The following is a 16,602-nucleotide window of genomic DNA, read 5'->3' as shown; positions in this document are numbered from 1 at the left end:
GGAGGCCTTGACAAAGCTGGAGGGGATGGGGTCAAGAGTGCAGGTGGCAGTTTTCATTCCGATGAGGAGTTCAGAGAGGTCAGTAGGGGAGACTGGGGAGAATTGAGACAGGGGATGGCAGGATAAGGGGGGGCAGGTGGTTTGAGGGGGAGCGGGTGCGGCGGTGGTCAAGCTGTTGTAGATGTTTTCAATTTTGCGTTGGAAGAATGAAAGGAAGGAGATGCAGTTGTCTATTGTGAATGACTGGGTGGTGGTGTTCAGGGGGCTGAGGAGTTTGTTTATTGTAGAGAAGAGTGCTTTTGGGTTTCCGGAGCCAGAGTGGATAATTTGAGAGTAGTAGGCGGAGCGGGCGCGGGAGAGGGCATCTTTATAGTGTTGAATGTGGTCCTTGTAGGCCTGGGAGTGAACTGTGAGACCTGTTTTATTGCGGAGTCTTTCAAGTTGGCGAGCACGAGTTTTCATTAGGCGGAGCTCAGGGGTAAACCAGGGAGCAGAATGGGTGAAAGAAACTGTTTTGGTTTTTATAGGCGCAATTTGGTCAAGGCAGGAAGAGAGAGTGTGGTTGTAGTAGTCAGTGAGGTCAGAAGGGGTGTGGAGGTCAACGAAGGGAGAAGTGGACATTTTTTCAGAGAGGGTCGATGAGAATGAGGCAGGTGAAAAAGCGTTTAGCTTACGGAAGTTGATAGTGCGATAATGCCTTGGTGCTGGGGTGGGGATGTTGATGGTCAGAGTGATGGCTAGGTGGTCAGAGAGAGTGAGGTCGGAGCCAGAGAGATGGTGCAAAATTAGTCCAGTAGAGCAGACAAGGTCCAAAATGTGACCACGGTTATGGGTAGGAAAGTTGACATGTTGAGTGAGGTTAAAGCAGGTGAGTAAATCAGTGAAGTCAGTGGTTAGCGTGGAGTCAGTGGAGTCCATGTGGATATTGAAATCACCAAGGAGGAGGATTGAGGGGGAGAGGGAACATAGCTGGGTCAGAAAGTAGGAGAAGTCAGACAGGAATGATGGGTGTGGTTTGGGAGGGCGGTAGACAACAGCCATGACTGACTGTGTGTGACCAGAGAGTTTAAAAGCCAGGTGTTCAAATGATGGAGCAGATGAGATGGAGATGAGGTTGGTCTTGATGTCTTGTCGGTGAATAACGGCAATTCCACCACCTCGGCCCTCCGAGCGTGGTTTATTGATGTAAGAATATCCATTGGGTGTGGTGAGGTTGAGCGTGTAGTAGTCCAGTGGTTGTTGCCAGGTCTCAGTGAGACAGAGAAAGTCCAGTTTATTTTCCAGGATGTAGTCGTTCAGGATGAGGCATTTGTTGTTGAGGGACCGGGTATTGAACAGGGTGAGCTTGATGTTGTTTTGTACGGCGGGTATGAATCCAGGTGATTTGGCCAGGGTTCGCAGACAGGAGGTGCGATTTTGTGCGTTGTTGTGACCAGGTGTGTTGGGACGATGAGTGGGAGTGCGCTGAGCCGACCAGAGGATGGGGATGGAGTGACCTGATTGTAAATAAACAAACTTACGACCGGAGCCACGGTGAATGTACCTGGGTCGACGCAGGAGTCCATTCGATCTGATTGCAGAGATGCATGATGGGGTGGAGCGGGTTTTAAGCAGGAGAAGCCTTGCGGCAGAGTACCGCAGAGCCATGCCAGCAGGAGCGAAGGCAAAGCGAGCACGCGGCCAAGGGTGAGGAGGCGAAACAATCGACACAACCAACGGGAGTGGGCCCGAGGAAACAGCGATGGAGCCGAGCAGGTGAAGCCCGGAGCAGCAGAGCAGAGCCGGGACCGCGCAGAGGAAGACTCAATGGCCATAAATCCGCCACGACCACCAGGAAAGCAAGACACGGACAATGGTCCAGTCAGAGAAGCGGCGAGCAAACGACGCCAGCGTCCTCTCACGACCGGACCGGAAAACCTTTTTGGTTTTCCCCTGATGTTCTTTCTGGACAGCAAAGGTTTCCTGCTGGCACACCTCCCATGTAGATCTAATTTGTGCAGCCTCTTTCTAATGGTAGACTCGTGCACTTTGACATCAACAGTGGCAAGAGCTACCTGTAGGTCCCGTGATGACATTCTGGGGTTCTTAGAGACTTATTTCAGCATCTTGCAGTCTGCCCTCGGGCTGAACATGCTGGGGCGGCCTGGCCTGAACAAGTTGGCAGTTGTTTGGAATCTTTTCCACTTGTAGATGATCTTCCGGACAGTCGAATGATTGATTTCAAATTGTTTGGAGATCTTTTTAAATCCCTTCCCAGACTCGTAGGCATCTATAACCTTCTTTCTGAAGGCCTCAGAGAGCTCTTTTGATCTAGGCATGGTGAGGCCGCACACTTCAACAACAAATAGCAAACCAAACTAAATGTCTGAGGTTTAAATAAGACAGGTTCCTCCAAGATCCTCTCTAACGATGTTCTAATCATTTGCACCTGAGCTGGTGCACCTGATTCTAATTTTAGGTATTTGAAGTAGTGATAAATGTAGGGGTGTACTTACTTTTTCCACATGCGAAATTTGCATTTATGTTTATTTAAATTATACAATGGACTACAAAATGTAAATGTTTCATGATATTTGTTATATTATATCACCTTTATCTATCAATATTGTCGAAATGAAGATCAAATAGCTGTATGTTGAAATATGTTGAAAAAGTCAAAACTTTACATGGGGTGTACTTACTTTTTCACGTGACTATGTATTTTTATACTACGTACTTTACAGATGTACTCACATTCTTAATAGTACATCATGTATAGACATGCTGGCATTGTAATAGTACATGATTTGTAGATGTACTCACATTCTAATTCAAAATACTTTGTGGAGGTACTCGGTTGAAAAAAGATAACTTGTAATACTGGCTGACACCATGTGGCGTTTGTGGCCTACGTTAGCACATTATGTATAGACCGGCAAACAAACTGACCCAAACTGACCCAACCCAAATATCCAAACAAACTGACCTCTCCTTTGGCGTGGGTAAATATGCCTTTCTACCAACAAAGTTTGGGGATTCCTTCATTGGTGTATCGTGTAAGCAGCTGCCTGCGCCTCATCTTATTTTACTTCGTTTTTCCTCCTCAAGATAAAGGCAAGCTTTGACTGTGTAGGAACTCCACTGATGGCTTGTTAGTGGAAGTGTTTTGATATATTTTTTTTGAACCCACTAATATTCCTTGTGCACAACATGACCTTCAAAAAAGTTTAATCTGTGCATCTAATCATTTCGACACCTGCGGATGGAAATAGTCCATTTGTACATCGTACGACATGCTCAGATCTGCGTTTACTCACCATACGTTTGGATTCCGAGTCACAGAATCATAGCCTCGTAGCACTTAAGGCCTGTGTGGTGCTTACTGCAGATAGGCAAAAGCGGTGTTTAGTGTGTTTCAATGGTATGAAGTTATTTGGTGACGAGAACAAGCCTGGTGTTGGCTTAGCGGTTAGGGTGCCGGCTTGGGATCCCAGGATCCTGGGTTTGAATCCCGGTCGATCGCTGAATTAACACCAGGGGGGTTGACTCAGCCTGTCATCCTTCCGAGGTCGGCAAATTGAGTACCAGTTCACTGGTAATTCCCCGTGTCGTCGCAAGAGGCGACTAACAGGGTTGGCGGCAGGAAGGGCATCCGGCCATAAAACATTGCTTCAAAAAGGGGACCACGGTGCGCAAAAAAAGGCCAACCCCCACTCTGCGGCGAAAAATGGCCTCTAAAGGTGGTTTGTAGTGAGTTTCAATGGTGTATAGATCGGGCATGGTAAGTGTGCAGGTAAGATAAGGATAACTTTTAATACAAACAGATGTGGCCTGTTAAGATTGATGATGCTGAGCTTTTGTAACACCGCAGGTTTACAGTGAACAGAAGAGTGTTTGTGGTGGGTTTTGGTCTCTACGGATCCATACACGGGCCGACAGACTACCAAGTAAATATCCAGGTAAAGTGGAAAAGGGATATCAAAGTGTTAGCCAATGACATTGCCCTTGTCGTAATTGATAAATAAATCATTAAAGTGGTTTTTATGACCTGAAACGGAGTTTGTTACTTGACTTTCACACTAATGCTGCTTTTGCTTTGAAAGAATGTGTGTTTGTGCTGAACTTCCCCCTTGGTGCGACCTGACTGATCACCAGATCCTGCACACGGAGAGCAATACGATCCTTGGTCAGAACGATACAGGCTTCAGCTGCGATGGCTCGGCCAATACTTTTCGTGTCATGTTCAAGGACCCCATTGAAATTCTGCCCAACGTCAACTACACGGCCTCCGCAACTTTAAAGGTTGGCATGCACTATGCTCCATCCACCAATCTTTCCTGTGTTTTGGTCCAATGCCTAATGGTGGTGTTTGTGCTTTTCTTCCCCTTGAGTGTCGGTTTTATTTTCGTCTGGAAATTCCATCATAATGTCCTATGCGTCTTTTCACGATTCAGGGGCCTGACTCTCACTACGGCACAAAAGGGCTGCGTAAAGTCATCCAGGAATCGCAGACAACAGGTTTCAAGACGTGCTTCACCTTCTGCTATGCCGCTGGGAACAATAACGGCACGTCCGTGGAGGACGGTCAGATTCCAGAGATAATATTTTACACATAGGTAACAATGCCTACCGTGCTTGGGACCATGCTTGTGGGCTAGTAGGGGATTTTCGATTGTTACCAGGAATGAGTTTGGGTGCTGCGAGGAAGGCCGAGTTGGTTTAGGCATCTTTCGACTCTCTTGTCGGGCTATTGGAGATCCGCGGGTATCGGGAATGTGCTTTATATTGAACAGCCACACGCAGTGTGGTTAGTGCGTGACGTGTCTGGATAGCGAGACACTGGCGGTTTAATGTCCGTCCAGTGCATGGAAAGTGCTCTGGTTCTTCTGTGCGGCACGTTTGGCTAGAAATGATTGGGTTCTCTACACCTCATTGTTATACCTTTACCAAATGCTCCGTGATGTGATGAGCGCCGCTCGTCGAGGTGCGGGTCGATGGCGCAGGAGGGATTTGTTGCCGTCTCTTCTTTCATAATGTTAGAACGCAGTATTACAGTGTCTCTCCTATCATCGGTGTGAAACTTTATAACTTAAAAATGGTCTTTGTCTGATAATATATAATTTTTTGGGATGACAAGCAGGAGGGGAGAGGGAAGAATTCCTTGATGGTGATCTCGGAGGTCTATTTGCTCGATCAAACCGAAGCCGCTGCAAAGCAAAGTATGAACCGTTATATTTTGCTGCTGTTACAAATCGATCAAAACGTGCGTAGGTTTTGTCGAGTGAGCTTTGTAAACACCAAAGGACCAATGCCATCAAACATTCTCTCGTGCTTGGTTAATAGTGTGAAAGGCCAAGCCTCCTCCAACGGCATGATGAATGTTTGCTCAAAGTTGTTTCGCTAAATGAAAAATGTGATGCGAGAACCGACACGGTGCAGTCCAAGTGCAAATTTTGTTTTGGCGCAGCCGCTCTTTTGGCGAAACATTTCCCCTGTTGTAATCGAGCTGATTTTGTCAAATCATTGGAAACTCTACGCATGCCCCTGTGCACCGAGAGTACGAGTCTTGCAATTTTTACTCCTCATCGCTATGTCCTTTGTCTGTGTTTGTCAACACCAGCATCTTTTTCTCATGAATCAGCGTCGCCGTATGAGCCTTTATGTCCCCCTTCTCGGCAGCACAGACATTTTCCCGATAATCTGCAAGATGGCTGCTGTGCCAACGTTGTTCTTCAACTATTGGAGATTTCATCAGACCTTTCTATGAATTTTGTTGAAAAAGCTCTGTACGACTGATTTCATTCCCAGGATGCTTACGTGAAGATGCGTTTGTCCATCGTTTCAAGTTTGACTTTTAAGCGGAAGACTGTTTAATTTGTACAGTTCTCGTGAAAGATGTTCTGCCTGTCCGACACTGAAACTCTTTCTCTCTTTCCTTAATCCACCAATGACTGACTCGCATAGGCCATGTATCTGGGTGTAGGACGCACCTAAAAAAACAATCTTTCCTATCCAGGCAGTTTTGGTGGTAAAAGATTTGCTTTCTTTGCGCAAGGTCAGTATGGCCTAGCACGCTGTTCGTGCATTCGCCGATGTGAATATTCCGGCCCGTGCGGGCGAGTCGCCACCGTGCGCTATCTCGACTTGACATTTCAAACCTATTGCATCTATGGTACAGCAATCGAACCTTGGTCATCTTGCATTTTCGCTTTTGTACGTGCTGTTATAATGACGCATTTGCGGTGACTTTGAGAGCTCGTGCTTTCGGCTGACCTCGAGCACGACCTCCGCACTTTACCCGCTCAGTAAACCATCATATTTGACTTGACTCGTTTTGGACACGCTATGTAATGTTTGGGCTTCGTTCTCTAGCTAGCTTTAGCACCATTGATTTATTTTGATGCACGTGCTGGTGTAGAGTTTCGTCCACAATCTCTCGACTCTCTCATTGTATGTAATTCTCGCACTTAAAAGTGGTGGAAATCAGTGCTGTCCAGTTTTCATTACCAATTCCAAATGCTTGAGCTTTTGAAAATGGAAATGCTGAACTGTAACAAAGAATGTAATAAAATATTTAAGTTGAGGCTTATTTGTATTTATTTTTAGTTTGTGTGTTAATATTACAAACTTCTTGTGTGAATACGGTGCTTAACGTCGAGTCGAAGTTTGCATTTTTACCTGTTGCGAGATCTTTGAGCGACAGATCGATGAGGAACGCCCTTTAGGGTTTGTTAGGTGGGCAAAACTTGAAGCAAGGGCTTATAATTAATTTCTACCCTCAAGGTTTAAGCTGTCAATTCGGCAATTACCAATAAAAATCTTGCGGATAATTTACCTCCAGCACCGAAGGTGGATGGAGGTTATGTATTCGACCCTGTTTTTTTGTCCCCCGTCACACCGCGGAGCGAAAGGGGGACTATGGTTTTCCCTTCCGTCCGTGCGTGCGTGCGCGAGCGAAGGACCGAATTCCAATTTGGTGTGGGTGCAACCCACGTCAAAATCCAAAATGGCCACCGCCATGTATGTCTGAACCTTGAGCGGAATATCTTGAAAAATAAACGAAGTACCAACTTCTATTCTGGTGTGTGGGTGTATCTATGTATAAGCAATAACGCTCTTGAAAATTGGGTCGCCACGTCAAAATCCAAGATGGCCGCCGCCATGTATGTCTGAACCTTGTGAGTGGAATATCTTGAAAAACTAGAACGGGCACTCGGTAGAGCGCATACCTTCGCCGCAGCTACTGTTCTGTACTTGGTAAAAATACGATTTTGACCTTTTCGTGACCTTGACCTTGACCTTTGACCCGATTGCTCCCAAAATCTAATCAAATGTGTCCCGTATAATAACCAATCATCCCACCAAATTTCATGCAATTCGGTTGAATACTTTTTGAGTTATGCGAATAACATACACACACACACACAGACATACAAATAAATACACAGCGATCAAAACATAACCTTCCGCTTTTGCGAAGGTAATAAGCGAAGTACCAACTTCTAATCTGGTGTGTGGGTGTATCTAGGCATAAGGAAGAACGCTATTGAAAATTGGGTCGCCACGTCAAAATCCAAGATGGCCGCTGTTGTGAAAATCAACCAAGTCCACAACTTGTCCCATATGTAGGTTTAATCTCAATCAGATCTTTGCATCATCCTGTAAAATACATCATGCAATATATATGTCAGGATCTAGGCATCATATGAGAAAGATTGAATATATCAGTCAATGCAAGCAAGCCTAGAATATAAGTGGGTACGTACCATTCAATTCTACATGTCATTGTATAATGTCGCAGGAGTGGCCTCGAGTCGCGGACGTCCGAGGTCTTATAGACGCCGCTCAGCGGTTTAAGTGAGCATCTCACCTGGGTTCAACTTTGGTACATTTTCACCACATTCTCCCCGCCGTTAGAACTATACTGCCGCTAGGCAGGAAGCGAGCGCGCGTCAGCATTAATGGATTAAGGAAGTCATTATATCATTATTGGGGTGTCAAAGAAATATTTCCCTATTGATTCTTGTCTTTGTGCAATTGTTTTATGTTTCGCACTCTGTCAAAGCGTCTTTAGGGCTTCCTGGAAAGCGCTATATAAAATAAATCCATTATTATTATTACAGGTCAGTCGGTCCATCCGTAGCGGTCAGGGTGGCGAATTACCCTGCCAGCACAGGTTCGGAAACTACCAGGTACGACATCCCCAAGCCCGGAGTCCCCTGCTTCGGAGTAGCCGCTGGAGGCAGGTGTCGGAGGGGCACCTCAGTGCCTTCACTGCTTCAGGCAGGGGTGTATCAGGCAACGGGAGGGACGGCAGATGTTCCCTAGGCGCACTCATAGCCTGGGTCACAATAGTCTAGTCTTACAGTGGGGTCGTCGGCACAGTAGCTAGATAGGATAAGTTGTACCTTGTCGAAGAGCGAATGTCCATTCGTTGCAATGCAACACATTACAGGAAGATGTGTCGATGTGGAAGATGTGTAAATCAGTAAGCCTCTTTACAGTAAGCTGTAACAGTAAGTAAGATTACATGACAGGAGGCCATTACAGTAAGTCCATTACAGTAAGTCTGTACCTGCCTAGGCTCCCAAGGGTACATGGTCGATCCATGTTAGATCCATGTCATGGAATTGCCGAGGGAGAGAATCGATGAGAGCCATAACAAGAGTTACTCGATACCGGCAGCAGCCCTTTTTGAAATCACGAGACTCGAGCGCCCTCTGACGGCAGCTCATACGAATTACAAACTCTTGCTTCGGCACGTGAAACTACCGTTGGCAGCGATCCTTCTCACGAGACCCGAGCGCCCTCTGACGGCAGCGCGTACGAATTACAAGCTCCGGCAAATATACGTTTGCCACGAGCGCCCTCCGAAGGCTGCCCGAACGACCGGCATGGCAGATTACGACGACGCACAAAACGACCGAAACTGACGACGCACAAAATGACCGAAATGTGCCTCCCCAGCGAAGCGCGCAGAACCTCCGCGATGCATACGGCAATCCCGTCCTGCAGTACAGCGCTCGGAGGATCGAAGAAGATCGGCTATACCGGCTACCGAGAGAACGTCCCGGATGGACGACAAAACGACCGAAACGCGCCTCCCCAGCGAAGCGCGCAGAACCTCCGCGATGCATACGGCAATCCCGTCCTGCAGTACAGCGCTCAGAGGATCGGAGAAGATCGGCTATACCGGCTACCGAGAGAACGTCCCGGATGGATTGTCCATCCATGGCCCGTCCTATTGACATACCGAGAGGATGTCCCGGATGGATGGATTGTCCCATTGACAAACCGAGAGAATGTCCCGGATGGATTGTCCATCCATGGACTCAAAGCGAGAGAACGTCCCGGATGGATTGTCCATCATCTCACCCCCTCACTCATCCATCCCCCCCCCCCCCCCCCCGTTTTTCTAGTTTTGAGATAGCAGCCGCGCGCCGCGTACCGAAGTCGAGCGACCTTCACAGTCTGGGTCAGAGGGAAACGCAAACAGGCAGTGGCCGGGCAAGGCGTCTCGCAGTCTCGAAATGTGTCGTGGAGGCGAGCCAAGAGCCCTGTCCTAGAAGCAACAAGCCCAGTCAAGGGCGAACGGGCGGGACGGTGCCCGCGTGGCTTGCTCAGGAGACAAGGGAGTCGGGCGCAACGCTCAATGTTACCATCTCATGGGGGTCACCGTGTACTCCCAAATGCCCCATGACATATCGATTAACGGCATAAGTCCTCGATGTTGGCTAGTCGCCCTCAAAGGCCGCCACGTTATGACACGCACTTTTCGGCAGGTGCGGTCAGGTTGAGTATTTTTGCTATCTGTAGAGGTACCCAGGTAGACGAACTCAGGTAGACGTACTCTGATGACGCAAGCGCGGGAAGCAGTTAATGGCGCTGTAGGGCAAACGCGTGATTAGTCGATGACGTCATCAATTGGTTCGGTCGCGTGCGGGCGGGTTTGATGGCGAGTTCCAGCTGAGCGGTATCCCCAGACGGAGTAAAGTAGCACACCGAAATCTATAGTCTCGCGTCCATTGGGCACCAGCATTCGAGCGGGCTCGAGATTGGTGTACGGAATACGAACCCGGCCGACGAGTGAATTGTATTATCTAGGGCGCACTGCGTTCGAGGGAAAACCGAAAGTCGAGCTCGGCCCGTTGAACCAGTGCGGCACGCCGAGTCGAGTGGGCGAGCACGCTTGGCAGCGATAAACTGCACGTCCTGAAGTAGCGTCTTGTTTGATAGCTTTCGGGCCAAAGGATCGAATACATATCACGTCCTGAAGTAGCGTCTCGTTTGATAGCTTTTGAGCCAAAGGATTGAATACATATCACGTCCTGAAGTAGCGTCTCGTTTGATAGCCTTCGGACCGTGTTATACATATCACGTCCTGAAGTAGCGTCTCGTTTGATAGCTTTCGGGCCAAAGGATCGAATACATATCACGTCCTGAAGTAGCGTCTTGTTTGATAGCTTTCGGGCCGTGTTTTGTCCGGAGTTTTAGACATAGTTAGTCATATAGAATACATATGGTATATGATCATCTATTAATGCCCGAGTGCTGTGAAAGTCTATGAAGGTCCCGCTCGACGTCCTTAGAAACTCATCCGGGGTGCGGCGAGTCCTTGAATGGTGCCAAGCGAGCCTCTTGCCAAGCGAGCTTCATGCATTGAGGCGATTCCGGGCAGCGGAGTTCGCCGGCCTCGTTGAGTAGCCACGCGTAGGTGGGATTCCGACCAGCAGCAATCAAGCGAGCCTCTTGCCAAGCGAGCTTCATGCATTGAGGCGATTCTGGGCAGCGGAGTTCGCCGGCTTCGTTGAGTAGCCACGCGTAGGTGGGATTCCGACCAGCAGCAATCGGGGCCGCCGGCCTCGCAGGGTACGGCCTGCGAGGGGAATCGCATACGATTCGCGTGTAGGAGGTGATTCCGACGAGCCGCGATCAGAATCGCCGGCCCCACAGAGTAGTGCCTGCGATGGGCGCAGTGCGCGATTCGCGCGTAGGAGGTGATTCCACCGAGCAGCGATTGGTCAGGTTGTGCCCGTGATGGGGGCAGCGCGCGATTCGCGCGTAGGAGGTGATTCCACCGAGCAGCGATTGGTCGGGTTGTGCCCGCGATGGGCGCAGTGCGCAATTAGCGCGTAGGAGGTGATTCCGACGAGCAGCGATCGGAATCGCCGGCCTCGCAGAGTGGTGCCCGCGATGGGCGCAGCGTGCGGCTTCGCGTAGGAGGTGATTCCACCGAGCAGCGATTGGTCGGGTAGGCCGGCCGTGTGAGGCATGGCAGACATGGGAGTCGTGAACACTCGCGTGGGAATCTCATCTCGGGCCGAGGCACGCAAATCAGTTGGTCGGGTAGGCCGGCCGTGTGAGGCATGGCAGACATGGGAGTCGTGAACACTCGCGTGGGAATCTCATCTCGGGCCGAGGCACGCAAATCTAGGATGATTCTCTCGGACGGAGCCGTTAGCGTTTCGAGCAACCGAGGCTAGACTCGTACCTTCGGCTCCAAGCGGGTCCGTCGTTCCGACGGGGTTTCGGCCGCAGGGCGTTGCCCAGTAGCATCATTCTCCAGGCGTCTTGCCGGAGTCCGTCACGCCTGCTCCGGCGTTCGGGCCTCAGGAGAGCAGTTCGCGCTTTGATGACGCGGTTCCGCAAAATGCTTGCGAGGTCCCAACGCATCCGGTCCCTTCGAGGCAGACCGGCAGCGAGAGTAGTCGGAGCTCCGTGGCTGGAGCTAGCTCGACGGGTCCTCCGCTGGTCATTCTTCTCCGAGGTGGGCCTCGCAGGAGCGTGGAGAATGTTGGGAAACGCTCGTCTGAGATCTGCGTTCATCCGGCCATCGCCAGACTCGTGTCCCGCCATTTCCGCAGATCATTGATTGAGATTAAGTGTTGTGAAAATCAACCAAGTCCACAACTTGTCCCATATGTAGGTTTAATCTCAATCAGATCTTTGCATCATCCTGTAAAATACATCATGCAATATATATGTCAGGATCTAGGCATCATATGTGAAAGATTGAATATATCAGTCAATGCAAGCAAGCCTAGAATATAAGTGGGTACGTACCATTCAATTCTACGTCATTGTATAATGTCGCAGGAGTGGCCTCGAGTCGCGGACGTCCGAGGTCTTATAGACGCCGCTCAGCGGTTTAAGTGAGCATCTCACCTGGGTTCAACTTTGGTACATTTTCACCACAGCCGCCACCATATATATGTCTAAACCTTGTGAGCAAAATATCTTGAAAAATAAACGAACTACTAACTTCTAATCTGGTGTGTGGGTGTATCTACGCATAAGGGAGAACGCCATTGAAAATTGGGCCGCCACGTCAAAATCCAAGATGGCCGCCGCCATGTATGTCTGCACCGAAGACATACATGTCGCCAAGTCAAAATCCAAGATGGCCGCCTTGCGTCTTCCACTTTGTCAACTCACATCACTTCACCGACGGGGGACCCAGGCGTAACGCTTCTTTTTATGTTGTTTGTCTGTCTGTGAGCAGTATATCGCAACAGATTATGGATGGATTCGGGTGGAATTTTGTGGACAAGTTGGGTATGCGACAAGAGGGAATTGATTAGATTTTGGTGAAGATCCGGATCTGAGAATTTTTAGTGATTCTTCACAATTGAGAAATGGAGCCAAAAACGATATATAGCAGAATATCTCAAGTTGTGGACGGATTCGGATGAAACGTGGTGGATGAGTTGGTTAGGTGACGAGAACAAGCCGATTCGATTTTAGTTCAGGTCCTGCTCCATATCCAGCCTATCGGTGGGATACAAAACGTGAACTGTTCAGCCTGGTAGAGGCATGTGCCCTACTGAGTGTCGTTCTAGTTTGAATTGTTAAATATCCGTGTTTTTCATGAAGAGAAGGCGAGTTATCACTGCCACCCTGAACAAATTACTGCTACCACCTTTAGTTGAGCATCAGGCCTAACAAGTTGCTTCATTGAACGACTTGGCCCATTAATTTTCCTAGGCTGACCCCACAAGGTGGGAATAATTGGAGCCATGACAATGGCAGTAAAAGTTGTGACCGTGGTGTGAAGACCAACACTAGCAGACTGCAATGAAGTTCACCCCTTGATTCTTTCCTTGGCCTAGCTTGTTTTTTTGTAAAGACGAGGGATTGCAGACAGTCGTGTATTTCTTTTACTAACCCGAGTACTGTATTGCTTTTGGCAAATTTTACATCAGGTTTAAATTGTTCTTTTGGGCCAAAATGTTCACCATTTCCTGTGGAAGAAGAAGAAGAGCCACCTGAAGAAGCGAGCTCGGCTACGCTTCACCGCAGGCTGATGAACATCCAAGTTGTCCTGACTAATAAACTAATTTTTTTTCCCTAATTCTTGTGGTGGTCTAAAACACTTCCCTACACCCACTAAATAATGTGGTCGGGGATCATTTAATATATCACCTTTCTCATAGCTGCAAAGGCTTTTTCTTTCTTTTTTTTTTTGTTGTTGTTGTTGTTGTTGTTGTTGTTGTTGTATACTGAATCGAGGCTCGTGAAAGAGCTAACATTTACTTCACAAGCAAATCAACCAGACAAACAAAATATATAAAAAGAGGGAGCGGAAGACAAGATGGGGAGAGAAGGGGAAGCACACAAACACAACATTTGAGAGCAGGGAGATGTGTGGAAGGGAGAGGGCTTGGGGGAAGGGGGGGAGGGAGAAGTATAAAACACAAGGACACCCAGGACAGAAGTTGGTATTTCAAAAAAGTGGAATTGGGGTGAAATTAGCGCTTTGTTTTTTTTGGCTAAACCTCCCCGGCGGACTGATGAATCTCTAAAAGTTTTACGAAGATCCATTTCCCAACTTAAAAAGCTGAAGTACAATAATGCATTGCAATTTTAAAAATGGCATCTCGTGATCACATGTGGTCATTTTGAAGTCTGACAAACCTATGCATCATAAACAGGTTATCCGTTTCCAATTCAATAGATGGAAATAAGAATGCAGATGATTGGTCTGCCTGCTCTTCGGCACTATTCCAAGTGAAGGAGGGCCTCGTCCCCATGACGTGTGGTGGGAATCATCTAGAGTCTAGAAAGATGAGTGCCAAAGTGCAAATGACGTTTCTTTGCTATTTCGTCATTTATCCATTTGTAGTTTGCAGCAAGAAATGTTGTGTACAAATTTTCTTCCCTCAAGATGCGTTTTGACGTTTGTATAGCTTGAGCTCAAATATTGAAAAGCAATCCACCCATCAATGCCATGCCACCCCCTTACCTCTTCAGGTTTTGAGTGCAGAATATTGGATCTTAGCAATCGCTTTGGGGGTCAGGATAGCAACTCCCTGTGAAATTGTAATTTTGGGATTTGGGGGTTTTGGCCGAGTTCTTCACCATACTGAAGGGTGAAGAGCTCCAAGTGGTGTTTTGGGGCTCAAGTCGAGGTAGTACAACAGTATACAAACACCATGTGGCTCACACCTCAATTCTTGCCATATTAGGGAATTAATTTTAACCACCATCATCTTCCAGGACTTGTTTACAACAGGTGGAAGTTTTAATATATTTAAAATTAAGGTTGAAGGTTGAAGTATAAAACACAAGATTAAGGTTGAAGTATAAAACACAAGGACACTGCAAGGACTTCCAGGAAAGAAGTTGGTATTTCAAAAAAGTGGATCTGGGGTGAAATTAGCGGGGGTAGAAAAGATCAAGGTTTTGGATGGGGGAAGACAAGAGATGGTGGTGAACAGCTGTTTTAAAGACCTGGAGGGATGAGTGGGATTGCAGGGAGTGGGGGAGTTTGTTCCAGAGGCAGGAGAAAAGGGGAATGAAAGAGTGAAGGTGAGCAGAGTCTTGATTTTGGCAAGAATGTTTACCTAGCATGACCTCTGACCTTTGACATCAATCTAATCAGTTCATCTTTACGTCATTATAACATAGTGCATTCAGAAAGTATTCAGACCCCTTCACTTTTTTCACATTTTGTTATGTTGCAGCCTTATGCTGAAATCGTTTAAATTCATTTTTTCCCTCATCAATCCACACTCAATACCCCATAATAACCACCGTTTAGAGGCCATTTTTCCCCGCAAGCGGGGGTTGGCCTTTTTCGGGAACCGTGGTTGTTGTTGTTTTTTGGTCCCCTTTTTGAAGCAATGTTTTACGGCCGGATGCCCTTCCTGACGCCAACCCTTTTTGCCGCCTTTAACGACAAACAGGGAATTACCAGTGAACTGGTACTCAATTAGCCGACCTCGGAAGGATGACAGGCTGAGTCAACCCCCCTGGCGTTAATTCAGCGATCAACCGAGATTCGAACCCAGGATCCTAGGATCCTTAAAGCCGGCACTCTAGCCGCTAGCCCAACACCAGGGATCAATACCCCATAATGACAAAGAGAAAACAGGATTTTAGAAAGTTTTGCAAATTTATTAAAAAGAAAAAACTGAAATATCACATTGACATAAGTATTCATACCCTTTGCTATGACACTTGAAATTTAGCTCTGGTGCCTCCCATTTCTCTTGATCATCTTTGAGATGTTTCTACACCTTGATTGGAGTCCACCTGTGGTAAATTAAATTGATTGGACATGATTTGGAAAGGCACACACCTGTCTATATAAGGTCTCACAGCTGACGATGCATATCAGAGCAAAAACCAAGCCATGAGGTCGAAGGAACTGCCTGCAGAGCTCAGAGACAGGATTGTGTCGAGGCACAGATCTGGGGAAGCCTACAAAAAAAATCTCTGCTGCATTGAAGGTTCCCAAGAGCACAGTGGCCTCCATAATTCTTAAATGGAAGAAGTTTGGAACAACCGGGACTCTTCCTAGAGCTGGCCGCCCGGCCAAACAGAGCAATCGGGGGAGAAGGGCCTTGGTAAGAGAGGTTACCAAGAACCCGATGGTCACTCTGGCTGAGCTCGAGATCCTGTGTGGAGATGGGAGAAACTTCCAGAAGGACAACCATCACTGCAACACTCCACCGATCTGGGCTATATGGCAGAGTGGCCAGACGGAAGCCTCTCCTCAGTGAAAGACACATGAAAGCCCGCTTGGAGTTTGCAAAAAAGCACCTAAAGGGCTCTCAGACTGAGAAACAAGATTCTGTGGTCTGATGAAACCAAGATTGTACTGTTCGGCTTCTGTCTGGCCACTCTGCCATAAAGCCCAGATCGGTGGAGTGTTGCAGGTGGACTCCAATCAAGGTGTCGAAACATCTCAAAGATGATCAAGAGAAATGGGAGGCATCCGAGCTAAATTTCAAATGTCGTAACAAAGGGTCTGAATACTTATGTAAATGTGATATTTCAGTTTTTTCTTTTGAATAAATTTGCAAAACTTTCTTAAATCCTGTTTTCTCTTTGTCATTATGGGGTATTGAGTGTAGATTTATGAGGGGAAAAATGAATATAAACGATTTCAGCATGAGGCTGCAACATAAATGAACATATGTCACCCACAGGGTGAACCGTATCTTGCCATTTGACCTTGACCTTAATAATTTCGTATGGTGAATAGTATGTCTTCATGACCAACGCACATGAAATATTGAAAGATTTTGATGAGAACTGAGGAAATAATTTTTTCATGAAAATTCCGTTTTTTCGTCATGACGTCATCAAATGACGTCATAGCGTCAAACTGTTTACAGA

At 47.4% G+C, this 16,602-nt stretch overlaps 1 protein-coding gene across 3 annotated transcripts in view; it reads left to right on the top strand.

The window, feature by feature from the left end:
• LOC137421631 (BTB/POZ domain-containing protein 2) overlaps positions 1 to 6,562 on the top strand; it is a 93,271-nt gene extending 86,709 nt beyond the window's left edge. For all 3 annotated transcript variants that reach the window (XM_068107874.2, XM_068107875.2, XM_078771195.1), the window contains exons 6-8: positions 3,851 to 3,938; positions 4,135 to 4,281; positions 4,434 to 6,562. In XM_068107874.2, coding sequence (XP_067963975.1) covers positions 3,851 to 3,938; positions 4,135 to 4,281; positions 4,434 to 4,595 — 397 coding nt within the window. In that variant the 3' untranslated portion in view covers positions 4,596 to 6,562. The remainder of the gene's footprint in view (positions 1 to 3,850; positions 3,939 to 4,134; positions 4,282 to 4,433) is intronic.
• The last annotated feature ends 10,040 nt before the right edge of the window (positions 6,563 to 16,602 follow it).

The sequence above is a fragment of the Myxine glutinosa genome, chromosome 2 (genome assembly GCF_964187855.1).
Source record: "Myxine glutinosa chromosome 2, kmMyxGlut1.1, whole genome shotgun sequence".
Taxonomy (NCBI): domain Eukaryota; kingdom Metazoa; phylum Chordata; class Myxini; order Myxiniformes; family Myxinidae; genus Myxine; species Myxine glutinosa.
This window is presented reverse-complemented; position numbering and strand designations above follow the sequence as displayed.